The following is a 20,055-nucleotide window of genomic DNA, read 5'->3' on the forward strand; positions in this document are numbered from 1 at the left end:
GGCCCTCAGTTTGGCCACTTTTGCTAGTGGCTCAAACTGCCGTTCACTAAGCTAAGCTCATCACTGGCCAGCATGGGGAAAAAGAAGGAGAACAATCCCTGCAGTCTCTGCTGGTCCACCTAGTGGGACCCACAGTCCAGGTCAACACTTCCTGTATCCAATAGGGAGTTGGGAGGATGGGGGGAACCTGGGCCTGGCCTCTACTGCGGGTTCCAGCCCAGGGCCCTGTGGATCACAGCTGTCTACAGTGATTTGTGCAACACCTGTGTGACATCTACAACTCCCTTGGCTACTTCCTCATGGCCTCCTTCCAACATCTTCTGTATCCTCACCACAGGACCTTCCACCTGATGCCAGAGAGCGTTTGTATTCCTCAGTCCTCCAGCAGCACGCCTTCTCACTCTCAGCTCCTTGTGCGCCCCTCGCTGACTGAAGTGAGGTCCTTTTTAAACCAGGTGCCCTGATTAGCCTGCCTGTCTTAATTGATTCTAGCAGCTTCTTAATTGGCTCCAGGTGTCCTAATTAGCCTGTCTGCCTTAATTGGTTTCAGTAAGTTCCTGATTGTTCCTGATTGTTCTGGAACTGCCCCCGTTACCTTACCTGCTTAACCTGGGGCTAAGATATCTGTCTTCTATCACTCTCCTGTGGCCATCTGGCCCAACCCTGTCACATACCCTCCCCCCGGCTCAACACCATGGGGTTGGGCAACTTGGTATGTCAGGCAGTGTACCCATGACAAGCCATCTGCATTGTCATGGTGGCTTCCAGCCGGGTGTTGTATGATGAATTGGAAAGGTTGTAGGGACAGGAACCATCTGGTCACCCTTGCGTTCTTCTCTTTATTTCGTTGCATCCACTGGAGAGGTGCATGGTCAGTCACAAGGGTAAACCATCGTCCCAGCAGGTAATAACTAGTGTTTCCATGGCCCATTTCACAGCAAGGCACTCTCTCTCAACCACTGCATAGTTCTGCTCTCTCAGGAGGAGTTTTCTGCTGAGGTGGAGGATCGGGTGTTCTTTGTCTCCGACCATTTGCGACAGGACAGCTCCCAATCTGACTTCAGATGCATCTGTCAGTAAAATGAATTTTTTGTTGAAGTCCGGGGCTATAAGCATGGGGTTACTGCAGAGGGCTGTCGTGAGATCTGTGAATGCTTTCTCTGCGGCATCTGTCCACTTCACCATGTCTGGACCCCAGGCTTTTATCAGGTCCATCAGGGGACTCGCTCTGGTGGTGAAATGGGGAATAAATTGCCGGTAGTACCCCACCACACCCAGAAATGCCCGGATTTGTATTTTCCGAGTCAGCCAGGGCCAATTTTCGATAGCCTCCAGTTTGTTTAGTTGGGGCTTGACCATGCTCCTTCCTACAATGTAGCCAAGGTATTTAGCCTTGGCTAGCCCTACAGCACACTTGGCTGGGTTGGCTGTACGGCCTGCCCATCTTAGCATGTCCAGTACCGCTTCCACCTTTTCCAAGTGGGTCTCCCAGTCGGGGGTGTCAATAATCACATCATCCAGGTATGCAGCTGCATAACTGGTATGGGGCCGCAGGAGCTTGTCCGTAAGACGCTGGAAGGTGGCAGGTGCCCCATGCAGTCCAAAAGGAAGAACAGTATATTGAAACAGACCCTCTGGTGTAGAGAATGCTGTCTTTTCTTTCACTTCTTTGGTAAGGGGAATCTGTCAGTATCCCTTTGTTAAATCAAGGGTGGTCAAAAATTGGACATTGCCCAGGTAGTCAACTAACTCATCAATATGGGCTATGTGATAGGCATCAAATTTGGATAGCTCGTTCAGCTGGCAAAAGTCATTACAAAACCTAGTGGTGCCATCGGGTTTGGGCACCAACACAATCAGGCTCAACCACTGACTGTTGGACTCTTCAATGACTGACTCCCAGCTCCAACATCCTTTTCACCTCTGTCTTGATCTCTTCCCTTTTTGCCGCTAGGACCTGGTAGGTCCTTAATGTTACCTTCGCCCCAGGGTCTGTGATAATGTGGTGATATGCTTCAGTGGTCCGGCCTGGTTTGGTTGAAAACATGTCCTGGTATTGGTTGATCATCTCAGTTACCTCCTTCTTCTGTTTCGCTGTCAGATCAGTGGATATCCTCATCTGCTCCTGCAGGTTATTTTATTATTATCCTGGATTGGGGTCTCTTGGGCCACTACACATGCCTCTCGCTGGTGACAAGGCTTTAAGAGGTTAATGTGATAAATCTGTTCTTGTTTCCAGCATCCAGGGTGCCACACCTTGTAGGTTACTTCCCCCATGGGTTCAACCACCTCATAGGGCCCCTGCCATTGGGCCAAAAGCTTGCTTTCTGCCGTAGGTACCAACACCATCACCCGATCCCCTTGTTGGAACTTGTTGCAGCTGACTACATTTCACAAGCTTCCCTGAAATAAGCATGATCGCACTCCCCGAATCAACCAGTGCTGTGGTCTCTGCCTCATTTAGTTTTACTGGTCTGCTGTACATATGCAGGGTTAGTGTGACCCCCACCAGGTGGATTAGGAATCATAGGTCTGCCCAGTTCCCCAGGTTACACTGCATAGGCTCCTCGGCACTGGGACACTGTGCAGCTATGTGTCCCCACTCCCCGCAGGCATAACATCTGTATGGAGCCCTAGGCATTCCCCGGTCTCTTGGTTTGGGGAGTCTAATGACACTATCTTCTTCCCCCTCAGTGCTCTGACTCTTTATGGCCTCCGGTGGGCCTTCAGCCCCTCTCTTTTTCTACCTGGGCCCTCCTGGCGGCCCAGTCGCCTGAGCTCTGGGGCTTGGTGCTACTAATTTAACCCAGGGTGCCTCTTCCTTAACTGGTCGGGTCAGCTCCCTTGCCATACTTTGCCTCTCTACCAGTGCGACAATCTCATCGTAGGTGGAGGGTTCGTTCTGGCTTACTCAGGTGCAAAGGTCTGGTGGTAGTCCTCTCATGTACCGGTCGATGACCAGAATGTCTAGTATCTCCTCCGGACTCTGGGACTCAGTTTGTAACCACTTTCGTGCAAAATGGATGAGGTCATATAACTGGGACTGCAGGGTTTTGTTCTCCTGGTACCTCCACTCATTATATTGTTGGGCCCACACTGCGGTCGTTACCCCAGATCTGGCCAGGATCTCTGCTTTCAGCTAGGGATAGTCTGCCGCAGCCTCTTCAAGCAAATCATAGTAGGCCTTCTGGGCCTCCCCATACAGGAATGGAGCGAGGATTCCAGACCACTGTTCTTGGGTCCAAGCCTCCCGCAGGGCTGTCCTCTCAAAGGCCAGGAGGTATGCCTCTACATCTTCCTCCCTCGTCATTTTCTGCAGCCAATTGCTGGCCCATATGATCTGCGTCGCATCATGGCCATGGTTCAGCTCTATAAGGGCCTTTACCTGGTTTACCAGTTCCTGCAACATAGTGCGATCTTGAGCAGCCTGGTCCATCAGCAGGCAATTAGTCTCTTGCTGCAGCTGCACTGCCTCCTATTGGGCGGCTGCCTGGACACGGGTAGCCTCCTGCTGGGCAACTGTGGCTTGTATCAGTGCCTGCACTATCTCCTCCATTGTGGTGGGGGAAAAAAACCAAAAAACCCTCTCCTTTTTTTTTTTATACTAACACTCTCCTTCTTCTACCGCACTGTGCACACCAAATCCCACCCCGACACCAGGTCAGATTCTAGCAGCTTCTTAATTGGCTCCAGGTGTCCTAATTAGCCTGTCTGCCTTAATTGGTTTCAGCAAGTTCCTGATTGTTTTGGAACTGCCCCAGTTACCTTACCCAGGGGAAAGGGACCTGCTTAACCTGGGGCTAATATATCTGTCTTCTATCACTCTCCTGTAGCCATCTGGCCCGACCCTGTCACAGTACATTTAGATGAGATATGATATGGAGCTGTCAAGTGGTGCCATAAACCTGTAGGCAAGGTTGAATGATAGTAACAAAATGAGTCTTTTGGGTTTTTTTCCCCAGAGTTCCAGAAACACTGCAACATAACTACATTTTTTACTGTAGAAGTTAATTTCAGCACATTAATGTGTACTCGTTGGTCAAAGCTACCAATCAACAATGTATTGAAAATTGATTGGTTTTGCATGGGCATTTGTTTAGAAATCATAAAGCCTTTAGTATATGACAGATGTTGACATTTTGCAATATACTAACATGAAATGTTCTCAAATTCTTAATTTTCAAATTGTGAGTATAATAGCTTTACATAATTTCAGTTCAAATTTGCTGACCAGCTCAGTCTCACACTGAAGTTTGTGCTCCAATAGCAGTAGATTGTATGCCCACAGTTTGAACTGCATAGTTTCATATTATGAATATGCAAAAGCTATGAGAGAAAGAAATGGCCTAACAAGAAGTAATGAAGACTAAGTCCACAAATAAGTCCTTGCCTCTGCACTGAAGAGGGATGAAGAGCATGTTAAAACTCCTACGACCCATGTTATCAACAATATGACAAAGCCATCTGATCTTGAATCACGTCTGGATGTGCTTACCAACATACCTGTGATGTTATTGACATGAACTGTGACCGTATAGATCATTGTTGCAACCAGGGTCCTATGGTTGCACCAGGTCTTGTGCAGAGAAGGTCAAGTGGGGTGTCTATAGAAAGGTTGTAGTTTGCTGGTTATGATTATGCTGTCTGTATTTGTGTATCATTTTTGTATTTGAAGTTATGAATACTGGCTATGTACTTGTAGATCAATGTGTTTGATTCTAAGTAGCATCAGTGAAGCATTTGGTCATCTGCTTGAGAAAGGACTATTCTCAGTAAGTGCCTAATCAAGAAACATTTAACGACAATGGACTTTGGGAGATGCCAATCCACATCTGAGCTTTCCTGGGTATGTTCAAACTAACATATAAACAATGGTGTCAGCCTGCAAAAAGCTGAATCATTCATAGACATGTGACTTGCCCAGGTGGCTACAAACTCCATCTTGTTGCTGTGACTTTGCACAGAAGAACAAATGGGTTTCTGCCCACAAGAGAAAGGCTATAAAAGTCCCTGGAAACCCCGCCATTTTGTCTTCAGCTGTCTTAAGAGATGGCCTCTCCAACCCCAAGAAATGCCTGAAAGAAACTGGAACAAAGGACAATAAATATGGGGGTGTGAGTGATTGCTGGACCCAGACTAGAAGGAGTCTAGTCTGTGAAAGATGCTTATTGGAACATCTCTGAGGGTGAGATTTACCTGCATTCAGTTTCATACTGTATTAGGCTTAGAATTGCATTTTTGTTTTGTTTTATTTTGCTTGGTAACCTACTTTGTTCTGTCTGTTATTACTTGGAACCACTTAAATCCTACCTTTTATACTTAATAAAATCATTTTTTTGCTTATTACTGAACCCAGAGTTAGTGACGAATACCTGTGGGAGCAAACAACTGTGCATATCTCTCTATCAGTGTTATAAAGGGTGGACAATTTATGAGTTTACCCTGTATAATCATAGAATCATAGAATATCAGGGTTGGAAGGGACCTCAGGAGGTTATCTAGTCCAACCCCCTGCTCAAAAGCAGGACCCATCCCCAATTAAATCATCCCAGCCAGGGCTCTGTCAAGCCTGACCTTAAAAACTTCTAAGGAAGGAGATTCTACCACCTCCCTAGGTAACGCATTCCAGTGTTTCACCACCCTCCTAGTGAAAAAGTTTTTCCTAATATCCAACCTAAACCTCCCCCACTGCAACTTGAGACCATTACTCCTTGTCCTGTCTTCTTCTACCACTGAGAATAGTCTAGAACCATCCTCTCTGGAACCACCTCTCAGGTAGTTGAAAGCAGCTATCAAATCCCCCCTCATTCTTCTCTTCTGCAGACTAAACAATCCCAGTTCCCTCAGCCTCTCCTCATAACTCATGTGTTCCAGACCGCTAATCATTTTTGTTGCCCTTCGCTGGACTCTCTCCAATTTCTCCACATCCTTCTTGTAGTGTGGGGCCCAAAACTGGACACACTACTCCAGATGAGGCCTCACCAATGTCGAATAGAGGGGAACAATCACATCCCTCGATCTGCTGGCAAGGCCCCTACTTATACATCCCAAAATGCCATTGGCCTTCTTGGCAACAAGGGCACACTGTTGACTCATATCCAGCTTCTTATCCACTGTCACCCCTAGGTCCTTTTCCGTAGAACTGCTGCCAAGCCATTCGGTCCCTAGTCTGTAGCGGTGCATTGGGTTCTTCCGTCCTAAGTGCAGGACCCTGCACTTATCCTTATTGAACCTCATCAGATTTCTTTTGGCCCAATCTTCCAATTTGTCTAGGTCCCTCTGTATCCTATCCCTGCCCTCCAGCGTATCTACCACTCCTCCTAGTTTAGTATCATCTGCAAATTTGCTGAGAATGCAATCCACACCATCATCCAGATCATTTATGAAGATATTGAACAAAACTGGCCCCAGGACCGACCCCTGGGGCACTCCACTTGACACCGGCTGCCAAGCTAGACATCGAGCCATTGATCACTACCCGTTGAGCCCGACAATCTAGTTAACTTTCTACCCACCTTATAGTGCATTCATCCAGCTCATACTTCTTTAACTTGCTGACAAGAATACTGTGGGAGACCATGTCAAAAGCTTTGCTAAAGTCAAGAAACAATATATCCACTTCTTTCCCTTCATCCACAGAACCAGTAATCTCATCATAGAAGGCGATTAGCTTAGTCAGGCATGACCTTCCCTTGGTGAATCCATGCTGACTGTTCCTGATCACTTTCCTCTCATGTAAGTGCTTCAGGATTGATTCTTTGAGGACCTGCTCCATGATTTTTCCGGGGACTGAGGTGAGGCTGACTGGCCTGTAGTTCCCAGGATCCTCCTTCATCACTTGGATGGAAAAATGTGGATAACAATCTACTTCCTGCATTCTTCAAAGGACCAATGGCATCTGAACTTCTACACGACCTTATTTGTGCCTGTACCAGCAGGGGCTTCTACACAATCAACTGTCCGTAGTCAGAACGATCTTCCCCGTACAGAACTATATACATGCAAGGCAATGAAGATTGGTGGTAACCCATTGTGACCAAATGCACCCCTACTCCGCACTGTAAAAAACATGCCTTGTGAGATATAATTTGAAAACTAATAACTCACTGGTCAATAATATTATGATGAAACGTGTAACAACATTATTTGTAAAGTTATGAATTTCCCCAGAATGATGTTGGTAGCACAAGTTCAAACCCATGTAGGCCCAGTTAGTCAGGTCTGGTCAAGCAGGTCTTAAAAGAATGTGTGTGTTTTACCTCAATTTACATATGAGTACTAAACAAAGTCCTCAAAACTGCAATACGGAGACAAGGCAAATCTGCATTTTAGCAAACAACAACATGAAACCTCTTTTACAGTGAGACTCCTTGTCCCTGTCATCAATGGGTGACTGAACTATAAAAGTGAGGGGTAGAAACACGCTATCTCCCCCTATCCTTCGCTCTCTCTGTTTCACTTAAGAAGACAAAAGAAACAACCTTTGGACTCTGGGAGCAGATCCTGGCATGAGAATTTGATTGGCACTGTTACTGGGTACCTGTGGTAAAAACTTCACCTTGACCCAAGTCTAGTTTAAGTTCAGAAAATGTTTTATCTTTATTTCTCTTATAAACACTTCTGACTTTAATAACTGTACTCACTTAAAATCTGTTTCTTTGTAGTTAGATGAACTTGTTTTATTCTTTAATCAAAACGAATCCAGTGCTGTGACTTGTTTGGGTAACTCCATTTAAAAGTAACAAGACTGTTGTATACTGATCCCCTTAGAGGGACAATGGATCTAGCACACCTGGACTGTCCAGGAGAGGGCTGGACTGTGCAGAACACATGTTTCTGGGAGTGTGTTTGGACCACTCTGCAGGTAGTAACCAAGGCTGTTGGAAGCCAGAGTGTGGCTGGTGTTTGCTGACAGGCTGCTGGGGTCAGAGCTGCTGGACCAGGGCTGAAGCTATACACAGACACTCAGGAGGTGACTTGCATGCTGTTTGGCTGCTTGTGAGGAGCCCAGGTTGGGAGCTACAGCAGCAAAGCATTGGGAGGCACCCCAGCTTTCAGGGCAAGTGGTGACACAGCTCCTCGCTGGTCTGGATTGTACCCCAAAATGTCATGCCCACACTCCCAACAGATTTCAGAGTAACAGCCGTGTTAGTCAGTATTCGCAAAAAGAAAAGGAGTACTTGTGGCACCTTAGAGACTAACCAATTTATTGGAGCATGAGCTTTCGTGAGCTACAGCTCTCTTCATCGGATGCATACCGTGGAAACTGCAGCAGACTTTATATACACACAGAGATCATGAAACAATACCTCCTCCCAGCCCACTGTCCTGCTGGTAATAGCTTATCTATCTCCCAACAGAGACCACAATGGTGAACAAGAGGATGATGATGATACCTGTATATATTTATTATTAGATTTTGTTTAACCCTTAGGTTATTGTTGTTGTGATGCTTTGAGATCACAAAAAAATCCAATTTTGTCTTAGTTTAATGACTATATATTATTTAACAGCCGAATGCAAATATTTCAAAGTTGTCATTTTAAAGTGTTGGTGTCATTGTTTGTGCCACGACCATAGAAATGGAATAACTTGACCACTCTGCATCATATCTCATCTCGAAGTAGATGCAATGAGTTTTTTTATGATGTGTGTGTAGAGAGGGTAAATTAAGTTGACCAAATTGGTGGTGTCTGCTGTTCCCCTACTGGATTCAGACCACAAAGGGAGGAGTCATTGTAGAATTGTAGGAGTGGAAGAGACCTCAAGAGGTCATGTAGTCCAGTCCCTGCACTCATGGCAGGACTAAGTATTATCTAGACCATCCTGGACAGATATTCGTCTAACCTGCTCTTAAAAATCTCCATTATGGTTCTGTGTGACAGAATTTCAGTTTTTATAACTCGTTTTTTAAAAAACCTAAAACTTCACACACATGACCTTTATTAAAAGAAAGTTAAAACCACAAAATCAAACACTAACTGGGCAGGAAACACCAATGCAACCTTAAATCTGCCTCTGTGTGTGTGTGTGTGTGTATTATGACAGTCTTTAATTACATGAGTACAGAAGCAGAAGGACCCCTGCTTCTGTTACGAAGGAGGCATATAGTTAGGTTGCACAGACAACCTTATTTCTGGCATTTTGTGTGCTTAAATCTGCAACCCTTACCTTCAGATATAGTTTTTTTGTATGAAAAAAGCACGAACATCTGTCAGCTAGATTTGACTCTGTCTTTACGCATTTCCAGTGGAAGGCTGGGAAAATTCTTTAGCCCAGTGAATACAAATCTCAGTATTCTGAATCAGTTTCTGCAAATGCCTATAATTTATGAAAAGGGAGGGGGAATAAAATGGAAACAAACTAGTGATGAACAATAAAACAAATGGACCCTTTCACTGAGCTCCATAATTCATGTGCGTGGGAGCAGTGGATGAGTGATTATGGCGTATCTTTTGTTGACAGGACAGATGTATTATCCTGTGCACTGCTGTATATTGTTGTATCACTTTTATTCTATACAATGCAGATCATTCAAAAATTTGCTGTTGCCTCAAGCAGCACAGGGGTCATTTTCAGGTTTAAACTAGTGTCAGTGGTGGATTCTCTGTAACTTGAAGTCTTTAAACCATCATTTGAGGACTTCAGTAACTCAGCCAGAGGTTCTGTGGCCTGCAATGTGCAGGAGGTCAGACTAGATGATCACGATGGTTCCTTCTGACCTTAAAGTCTGTCTATAACCCTCCAATAAATTGCTCAAGTTCAGCCTAATTCACATTAAAATGTCTGATAATCACCTTAGCTGTAGCTCTGGAATGAACCAAACTGGTGGCTATCTCAGAGAAATGCCTATTTGCAATTCCTCACAATAAAAGGTTAACTATTGTGTATTTTTTCACTGTAACTCTCTGCATTTCTGAACACTCTGAGACTCAATGCATTCATCTTTCTTTGTTAAGGACGTGCCTTTCAGAAGTGCTGGACATCCACAGCTTCTATTGCCTCAGTCACATCTGCCAACTAGGCCATAATTGTTTTTGAATGTTTGTTTTTTTAAATCTTGTCTCTTCAGCGCAGGGTAAACCGCGTACAGAATTTACACTCGGCTTGAAAGTTATCAACACATTTCTAGCTAGACCACTTCAAGTAAATAGAAAACTGATTTTTTTCCCCTACAAACTGACATCAAATGTATGTGTGTTCCTGATGGAAGAGTTTATTATTTAATTCTAAACCCCTGTGAAAGCCAATGCATTTTCCTTATGATTCTTTGCTGTTATGACTCGTTGTTGTTCATAGCATGTTGTCTAAGTGTGGTGTTCCACATACATTTCATATAAACGACTTCTGTGGACTGCATAGCACTACAAGATGTTATATGTGTCTGTCTGAGTTGTAGAAAACACCAGTATGATATGTTTTTGTATTATCTTGAGAAAGAGTGTGTGATCATGTAATTAAAACCTGAGCCAGATTCACAGGTACACTCCAGCTGCTTTGCACCACTGTGATGCAAAGCAGCTGTAAACCTAGCTTAAGTCGCTGCTTAAATGGATTTATAGCTGCTTTGCATCACAAGAGTGCATCATGTGGGTGAATCTGTCCCTGTATTTATAATGCACTCAAACAAAGAGGCAGAGTTACAGTTGTGTGAGCAACCTTTAGTTTACCTCTCTTGACTTTTGTGTGATTAACTGTAATTTTATCATAAACTTTATATTGTATTTTTTGCATTCCGTGTGTATAGTTTTATTTTTTACAGAGAAAACTAAACAAGGAGCTTTGTTCTCCCAAGCTTCAAAGATCTGCAACACTGAACTGCCAAAGAGCTCTGGAGGAACAGAGCTTTATTTCAGCAGAGGGCAGTTCTTATTACCAGACCCTGAACTCTCTGAAACATTAGGCCCTAGCTAGTTCAAGTCTCTTCAGTGGATGAGGCAGCCCACTACTAAGATAATGTAGCTAACCACAGCAGGAGCACATACATATTTGGGATTCAGATCCTAAAACGTCTTACCGAAATATGTGTTCATATAGGGCAAGCACAGGACTCCATCAGTCTGTCAAACCTATTGCAATAAGGTCAGAGAATAACTTAACTGAATCTCCCTGCCCCTCAGAAGTGGATTATCATAGAATAATAGAAGATTAGGGTTGGAAGAGACCTCAGGAGGTCATCTAGTCCAACCCCCTGCTCCAAGGACCAACCCCAACTAAATCGGAGCCTTCCTTTGACTTACTTCACACAGGCTGGTCATAGTCATGGGTCTGCATCTCCTCAATGACGTTCACATGTCACGGGTCAGTTACTTACTAGGAAGCCAGAGTGTTAGTGAAGGATCAAAACACAGATCTCCCTTTGACAATCCATCACACTTGCATTAACCATAGGTCTGGCTGGATGTCCCAGGCCTCATCATGTGTGAGTACCTACCCCCCACTGATTTTAATGAGAGCTGTCCGCTGACAGAATGTCTGGCTCCTCATTGCTAAGCATATTGTCAGGAACTGCTGGACCTAAAATTTGCTAAAAGCAGTGGCAGCTGTTGTTTGTAACTGAGTCTCCCTGCACAATTTAGGTGAGAGAGCAGGAGTGAGTGTGAGAGGGGAGAGAGCACAAGATAGCACCAAGGGGAGAGTGTGAGAGGAGGGAACATGAGATTATGTGCAAAAAGAGTGTGAGAGCAAGTATGTGACCAGAGAGAGAAGGAGCTGAGACAGGGCATGAAAGGAGATTGTGGGGGCAGAGGGAGATGTGAGAGCAGTGGATGAATGAAAAATGACCATGCTCTTTCCCTGTAGTTGTTCCCCTTTTAAAACTTTAAGGACACCAGTGTTCTGGCTTAGCCCTTTCAGGCCTCTCAGTCCCACTCATCTTACCTGTGTGTTCTGGATCTGTATGGCTCCTTGTGGGATTGCTTGGGTTACCACTTGGCCCTGAGATGTTACCATAGTTACAGGCTGGTAAAGGGCTCCACCTGACAAAGATATGGTTCAAAGCAGAGTTTTAGGGAAACAGCTGGTATTTATCACTCCAGGCTGGCCAAGGGGAGGCACATGCTCAAGGCCAGTGGTGTCACTGGTCTCAGCTGCAGCTCAGAGTTGTCGTGAGAAGTCAGTTTGGAAAGGAGCATATTAACACTTTTAGCAGAGCTGCACACTGTCCAGTACAAAAGCACAGGGATTGGACTAGCCAGATAAAACTGGGTCTAGATCCATTCCTGTAGTTCAAGCAAAGGATCACAGTAAAAGTATGACAAAATAATGTCATTCCCTTCCAAAGCCAAGAGCTCTCAGGTTCTGGGGCCCTGGGGCAGCCCCAGCCGGAGCGGCTGTGAGGGGATAGAACACTGCCAACCTTTTCTGGGGCTCAGAAGATCCCTGGAGCTACAGAATTTGACATTCTGCAAAGCAGAGATGACAGAAGGGTGATGCATCATCACTACAGCTCTGTTTAAAAACACATCAATTCTGCACTGGACAAATTGATCCTGGGCCACAGGTCAGTACCCAAAGCAGAACTAGAGTTGCTGAAATAACAGACACTGCCCAGCTCACAAAGAATGGTCTGAGACAGTAACATGAAAATGAACCTACTGGCTACCAAGGGGCCAGCATGCAGTATTGTGAGCCCTGATCCAAGAAGGCAGAGCCAGTAGAGTCATCAGAGCTCTCCCGCTGTGCAGTTAATTATCTCAGCTTTAACAGAAAGACAGGTGTTCCCATTTCACAACATCTGAGTCAGAAGACACTTGGACGTGCAAAGTGCTGCCCAGTTCCATGCCATACCTTTCATTTCACAGACATTTGCTCTGCCTGTTCTTACTCAGGTTTTTTTTTCCTTGTCATCTAAAGAAAAGAACGTAAGCATGCAAAAGATGTGACTAACATGGTCACTGATGTACGTTGCACGCCTCCCACCTGACACAACTTGTGAATTGACCGTTGCCATGGAGATGTTCCCTGGCTGCAGCGCTGATGCTGGGACCACAATTCCCTGGGGGTTGTTGGCCACTGCAGTCATTGAGTTCGGAGAATTCTGCAGCAAATCCTAGAGAGACCAACACAAACCTCAGCTTATACAAAGATTCCAGACACAATCAGCAGAAACAAGCCTTATTGGGAATTAGCCTTCGATCAAAGGGTAAATTCAATACTAACCCTGTGCTCATCTGCAGACTGAGATTTTTAGGGGTCTCAAAGCATTTTAGAAATATTAATAAACAGAGAATAAAATATACTTTTTTCCAACAATGAATTTCTGTTGTACATATTTTGATATTTTTTTCCATGGGGAAACTTCAGAATGAAATAAAACAATATATTTTCATTTAGATTCCAATTTTTTTAAATGCTTTCATTCTATCTGAAATTTCATTTCATTTTAATTGACATTCACATTTCAATTCAACCTTCAGAAATGAAAACGACTTTTTGAAATTTTGGATTTTTGTTTTCTCCCTTTTTTGCTCCTGAATGGAATAGAATGTCTAGTTATTGGTTTTTTAATTCTTTCCTCTCTTTTTAACATTTCCCTTTTTCTACTTTAACTTTTAAAAATGTCTCCAACTTTGGAAAAGTTACCAAGTTAGAAAAATGAACTTTGCTAACTCTTCCCCTCATGATTCTGATCCATGCTGGCAGTTCCTGTATTCCTGTGTCTTTCTATCTGTGTTTGTGTAGCATCCAGCAAAATGGGGCCCCAGTCATTAGTGGGCCTTTGGGAGCTAAATATGTATACCTGTGTTTGAAGTTATGAATATTGCGTGTGTACTGGCTTGATTTTTTAAGTAGCCTTTGTAAGCATTTGGTCAGCTTCTTGAGAAAGGAATGTGCAAGTTAAATGCTCAATCAAGAAGCACTTAACGGACAATGGATCTTGAAGATGCCAGTCCACATCTGAGCTTTTTCAGGAATTTGGCTTGGGTGGTAAGAAACTCAGTCATACATGGACATGTGACTTGCCCATGTGACTCCAAAAGTCCATTTTGTAGCTGGATTCTACACGGGGGGCAGGGAGTGTCCATCCACAGGAGAAAGTCTATTTAAACCCCTGGGAGACCCCTCCATTTTGTCTTCTGCTGGCTAAGAAGATAGCCTCTCCACCCCCAAGGATACCTGAAAGAAACTGGAACAAAGGTCAGTAACTACAGGGGGTGTGAGTGATTGCTGGACCCAGACTAGGAGGAGACTAGTCTGTAAAAGGAAGCTTACTGGAATTCCTTTAAGGGTGAGGTTTTTATCTGTATTCAGAGTTCTTACTGTATTAGATATGGACTTGTGTGTTTTACTTTATTTTTCTTGGTAATTCACTTTGTTCTGTCTGTTATTACTTGGAACCACTTAAACCCTACTTTCTGTATTTAATAAAATCTCTTTTTATTTATTAATTAATTCAGAGTATGTATTAATACCTGGGGGGGAGGGGGGCTGAACAGCTGTGCATATCTCTCTATCATTGTTACAGAGGACGAACAATTTATGAGTTTACCCTGTATAAGCTTTATAGAGGGTAAAACAGATTTATTTGGGGTTTGGACCCCGTTGGGAGTTGGGCATCTGAGTGTCAAAGACAGGAACATTTCTTAAGCTGCTTTCAGTTAAGTCTGCAGCTTTGGGGCACGTGGTTCAGACCCTGGGTCTATGTTGGAGCAGACTGGTATGTCTGGCTCAACAAGACAGGGTGCTGAAGTCCCAAGCTGGCAGAGAAAGAAGGGGCAGAAGTAGTCTTGGCACATCAGTTGGCAGCCCCAAGGGCGTTTCTGTGATTCAACCCGTCACACCTGTGTCTTTCTATCTGTGTTTGTGTAGCATCCAGCAAAATGGGGCCCCAGTCATTAGTGGGCCTTTGGGAGCTAAATATGTACATATGGTTACATAGTAATAAAGCTAAAAGAAAAGGAGTACTTGTGGCACCTTAGAGACTAACAAATTTATTTGAGCATAAGCTTTCATGAGCTACAGCTCACTCCATCGAAAGCTTATGCTCAAATAAATTTGTTAGTCTTTAAGGTGCCACAAGTACTCCTTTTTTTTTTTGCGAACACAGACTAACACGGCTGCTACTCTGAAATCAGTAATAAAACTGTCACCTGACCTGCAAGGGCAATATACAGCTCCTTTCCCCCATCATGGCTGTGATTCTGTATGATTGAAATATGACCTTGTATATCAATGTAACTAGCACTGTTATTTTAACAAATCTTATACAAAGTATGTCATGTAAGGTATCAATGAAAAAGTTAGAATCTATCAAATATGATTATCCTATTTGTATTCATGTATCATCTTTGTAACTAAAGTTATGAACATTGACTATGTACCAGTATTTCAAATGTATTTGATCCTGGGGTAACACCCACCATGTAAAAACTACATTCAGGACAGACAGCTTTATGTTGATGGCCCCTCAAGGGCAATTAACTCTCACAGTGGGCCATAAAAGAAACTCATTCCACCCGTTGGCTCTTCCTGCAGATGCCTTATCCTCCATGTGGCCAATGGCTTGCTCCTGTGAGTTAGCAAGCCATGCAAAGGCATGTGACTTGCTCATGTGACCCTGGACTCCATCTTCTGCCTGTAATTTTCCACAAACTGAGACTGGGAGCTTTGTTTGGGACAGAAAAATTCCATCCACCTGGGAGAGGGTGTAAAAGACCCTAGAAACATCCCCATTTTGTCTTCATTTCCTGCTTCATTTCTCTGGGTTGAATTTCTAATAAGGAAGCTCTGAACAATGACTGATGACTACCAAACTGATTGGGTAATTTCTGGAGAGATTTGCAAACTAGCAGTTTATTCCATCACTGCTTCAAACCTGATACAAGTACTTTGCAATGACTGTATGTATATGATTTCCTTAACCATTTTAACTCTCTATTTCTTTTCTCTTAAAAATAAACCTTTAGATTTTAGCTATTAAAGGATTGGCAACAGCATGATTATTGGGTAAGATCTGCGATATATATTAACTTGGCTATGTCACTGGTCTCTTGAGATCACAAAAACCCTTTGTTTGATGAAATTGGTTTTCAGTAACCACTCATCATAAGTCTAGTGTCTGGTTGGTGAAATATATGCTGGAATGCCTAAGGAGAGTGCATTTTTGACTTCTTGTGGTGAGTTAAAAGTTTACTTTTATTAATGGCTTGGTATATCTAATGGTAGAATAACCACCTGTTTGGGGTGAGTCTGCCCTATTTCTCAGCTGTTTGTCCTGAATCTGGTATTCTCAGCTGTAACCCACTGAGGCATGGTGACAATGGTGCCTATTGAGCAGTTGAAGAGCCTCTTTGCCGATCCCTGGTTCCCTGTGCTCTCATTGTAGGCAACACTGAAGGTGGGGCTGACAATTTCTTGCTCAAACAGATCCAGATGCAAACCCCTCATTCACACTGGTCCTATTGACTCCACTGGTCGCTGCTCACCATTGTGAGTACGGTATTTACAGTGTATAAGTAACATCTTCCTTCTAGTCAATTCTAAAGCTCAGAAATACATGCTGTACTTCAAGAGCAATACTCAAGTCAACGTTTGCTGTGGACCCACAACAGAGCTCACTTCACCAAGTACTGAAATGCCACTGCCTTGAATGCGAAGCACAACAGCTGATAAAACCGTGCACAGCCCAGGGCACTATCTGCAAGTAACAATGATCAGCATTGTAGAGAAGAAACAGTCTATTAATGGAATGAATGGGTAACAGGCTAAGCCTATGTGTAGAGATGCAGGGTTCCTAAGTAGATACATCCTATTATCAGGGTCTTGAACACTGCATGAAAGTGCAAGGTAATTTGTGCTGAGTTATTCTGTCAAGTGCATTCAGCAAGCTATAACTACAGTGTAAGATCTGGAACTTCTCTCAGGTCCCATCTTCATGCTCTCAACAGGAATAACTGACACCTAACCGAAAATAACTGCTGGAGTCAGAGAGCTATCTACAGTAGGGCTACATGGTACAGCTGTGGATAGGGCATCTCGAGAGAACCAGGATGTGGAGCAGAGGGGTTCTGCAGCAAAAATCCTAGGGACAGCCATGCTAGGGAAAAAAGCTTCAATGAAGTTTTAGTTTTTGTTACTTACATGGCATAGATTAATAGAGTCACTGATTTTAAGGCCACCATTTTACCATTGAGTCTGATCTCATGCATTAGTAGGTCACAGAATTTCACCCACTGATTCCTGCATTGAGATCATTAACTTCTGGTTGAGCTAGAATGTATCTTTTAGAAGGACACTCATTCTTAATGTAAAGAATTCTAAGGATGGAACTCCTTTGAAAGCTGCTCTTAGGTATAGCTACCCACACTGTGGCTGGGGAATGCAGAGGCATATAGCAGGGGCCTTGGTGCAGAGTGGTTGATTGAATCTACTTCTCTCTCTATCAAAAGAGAAAATCCCTCTTATTCCATCATATCCACCCCATGTCTCATCACCGAAAAGATCAGTACCTTTAAGGGACTGTCAGCCAAATACTGTGAGCAATACATTTCAATCAAAATTGCTCTGTAATAGCCACAAACACCTTAAAATTAAGGCAATGAAGTAGGAGGAAGAGGATTCTAGGCCCACATGAGGAAGCAAATTCTGTTCAGATCCATCTGTGTGGAATCAGGTATGAATCTATTACATTAATTGCATCACGGGGCAGCAAAGACCTTCTAGTATTCAGCACTATCATTACCTGCCTGCTGCAATTTCACTCCTCCGCCCCCCATGACAGCCGCGGTTTCCATGTGAGCACTCTGCTGAGGGGCTGCTTTCTCACTGTACTTTGAACATGAGTCCCACAGGGGGCCTTGCTTTGTCTTTTGCTTTCTGAGGCTGCCAGGATTATACAATGCCAAGAAGGACAACCAGATACGCTGAAAATCAGGGATTTTAAATGGGCACATTGATTTCCCCATGCTGTGGCCTCTTGATGCTGACAGACCATTGCCCATAATCATAAAATTCCTTAGCTTGCAGGACAGAGAATTGATCTTGTGTGGACCCTGTAAGGCCAGCAAGGGAGATGCTCTCTTCTTTTACCCCAATTCCTGCCTAGAAACACAAAAGGGAACAGCACTTATTCCCATCAGATATAATCTCTGCAATAAAAACTTACCTCTGTACATCTCAGTTTCACCAGGACACTCTCAGGCCTGGCCCATACCTAAAACTATATCATTCTACTCTATGGCAGGGACTTCCTCTTTATCCTCCCCCTGCAGAGCTGTATAGTAGCTATCCAGCCAGCCCAGCAATACAGAGAGCGAGCTCTGCATGCACGGGTCTGCAGGGGGAGCAGCAGACTGCAGCCTAGATCACACTATAGCAGCCAAGATAGAGAGCAGGATTCTGGCTCCCACTTCCCAGCATGTATCCATGTGATAGAGAGAATGACTTCCTGGTCCCTCCAGGGTTTAGAGGAAAAGATATACTGATGCCCCAGGAAGACAGAAAAGCTCAAGGGGAGTGAGAGGAAGAAAGGAGAGGAGAGAAATTTCAGGGAAGAAGGAGTGAGCAAAGAGGAGGGGGGGATTTGATGGCATAACAAAAAAGCCAAAGAGGAGATGGGGAAACTTGAAGGGAAAAGGGGAGGCAGTGATGGAAGGGAGAAAAGAGAGGGGGGGAATTAATAGGTTTGATGTTGTGGTGGGGGATTGATGGATTTATGACTGGAGATTGATGCAAATACTGTAATGCATATTTATTTAATATAGAAATTGAGACACTATAACATTTACATACAATCTCTAGATGCCCAAACTTACAGCCCTGATAAGTAATGTCTGATACCTGGCCAGGCTTGATATACGTGCTGCTAGGTTTTCAGAAGGTCTGAGGAGATGGCAAGACATCCCAAACGTCATTACCTTCTAATCTAGCCATTACTTAAAGAAATGGATAGACGTTTTTTTTCTTTAAGCTATTTATTTCCACCTATATTGGTTTATTAACTTCTGGCTAATTCTGCAACATGTTATGGTTGATCATGGTATATTATGAGCAACTCTTCTGACTTCTTTATTAGCCATGGTATGCAGCAGCTGAGAACTGTGCCCTTACTGGTGCCTACACTATGAGACAAGTTACTGCTTGTAATAGCAATGGTAAAAGCCCAAGTTAAAACATCTGCTAATATGGACTGCACAAAACCACTGTTAGTGCTTTGATCAGATATTTGTTCTGGAGACATGGGTGAAATCCTGGCTGTACTGAAGTCAATAGCAAAACTCCTGTTGACTTCAGGAAGGCCAGGATTTCATCCATGTGTGCTATGCCACACTTTCAAACTCTCTTATTTCCCTATAGCATGAATAATTTGATACTGCAATGATCAGTGCAGACAAAACCTCCACCAGTAGGTGATGCAAAATTTTTATCTTAGTGTTAACTTGTCTTGGCTCAGGGGATGGATGCAGGATCAGCTTAAGTCTTGTCTGTGGTGTTAGCGTTGTAATGCAGTGTCCCAATAGGTTCTTTTGTTTCCATAAGCAAGTATCACACCTGGGGTCAGCAGCTTCAAGATGGCAAGAGAACTTTAGCCTGAAAAGAAACTGCCCGGTCATGCAGATGCAGTTGGAATCCATGAGTACTTGACAGACGGAGCCGCTTCTCTCTGTGAACGAGTGGTCTGATGGGAAAGCAGCAGAATAGCTCGCAGTGTTTTTGGATGGTGATGCTAACGCCTTTTACCAGCTGTTTCCCAGTATGGGTCATGGGTTGTAATGACAGTTACACCAACGTTTGCACAACTAGTATGAATGGCGATTGGCCCTTTCGAAATACCAGAAGAAAGAGCAAGCTAGGAGGTGACAGGGAGGGGAACCCTGCATCGTTATTTGTGTGCATGGAGTTTTGATACAGCTTTCCCCAGGCCAACCTGGCCAGAAGATGACTCAAGTGAAGTAGAACATGCTGTGCAGAATCTGGAACTGTCAATGCTGGGAGTGGGAGTGGCAATATGGTGGCAAGGTATCAGAGAATTTGGTGTGAAAAGTAGTTTATAAATGGTTTACCAGGGGAAGAATGACATGCTGGATAAATCTATGGACGAGATTATATGCAGAG

At 43.9% G+C, this 20,055-nt stretch overlaps 1 protein-coding gene across 7 annotated transcripts in view; it reads right to left on the reverse strand.

The window, feature by feature from the left end:
• The window catches only part of PKNOX2 (PBX/knotted 1 homeobox 2), a 689,215-nt gene that overhangs the window by 66,719 nt on the left and 602,441 nt on the right, over window positions 1-20,055 (reverse strand). For 5 of the 7 annotated variants that reach the window (XM_084611724.1, XM_084611723.1, XM_084611725.1 and 2 more), the window contains 2 exons: window positions 12,922-13,051; window positions 11,881-11,978 (listed from right to left, as the gene is read on the reverse strand). The exons of the other annotated variants lie outside the window; for them this stretch is intronic. In XM_084611724.1, the coding sequence (XP_084467850.1) occupies window positions 11,881-11,978; window positions 12,922-13,051 (228 nt within the window). The remainder of the gene's footprint in view (window positions 1-11,880; window positions 11,979-12,921; window positions 13,052-20,055) is intronic. 7 annotated transcript variants of the gene reach the window in all.

The sequence above is a fragment of the Lepidochelys olivacea genome (assembly GCF_965140295.1).
Source record: "Lepidochelys olivacea isolate rLepOli2 genome assembly, chromosome: 22".
Lineage (NCBI taxonomy): Eukaryota > Metazoa > Chordata > Testudines > Cheloniidae > Lepidochelys > Lepidochelys olivacea.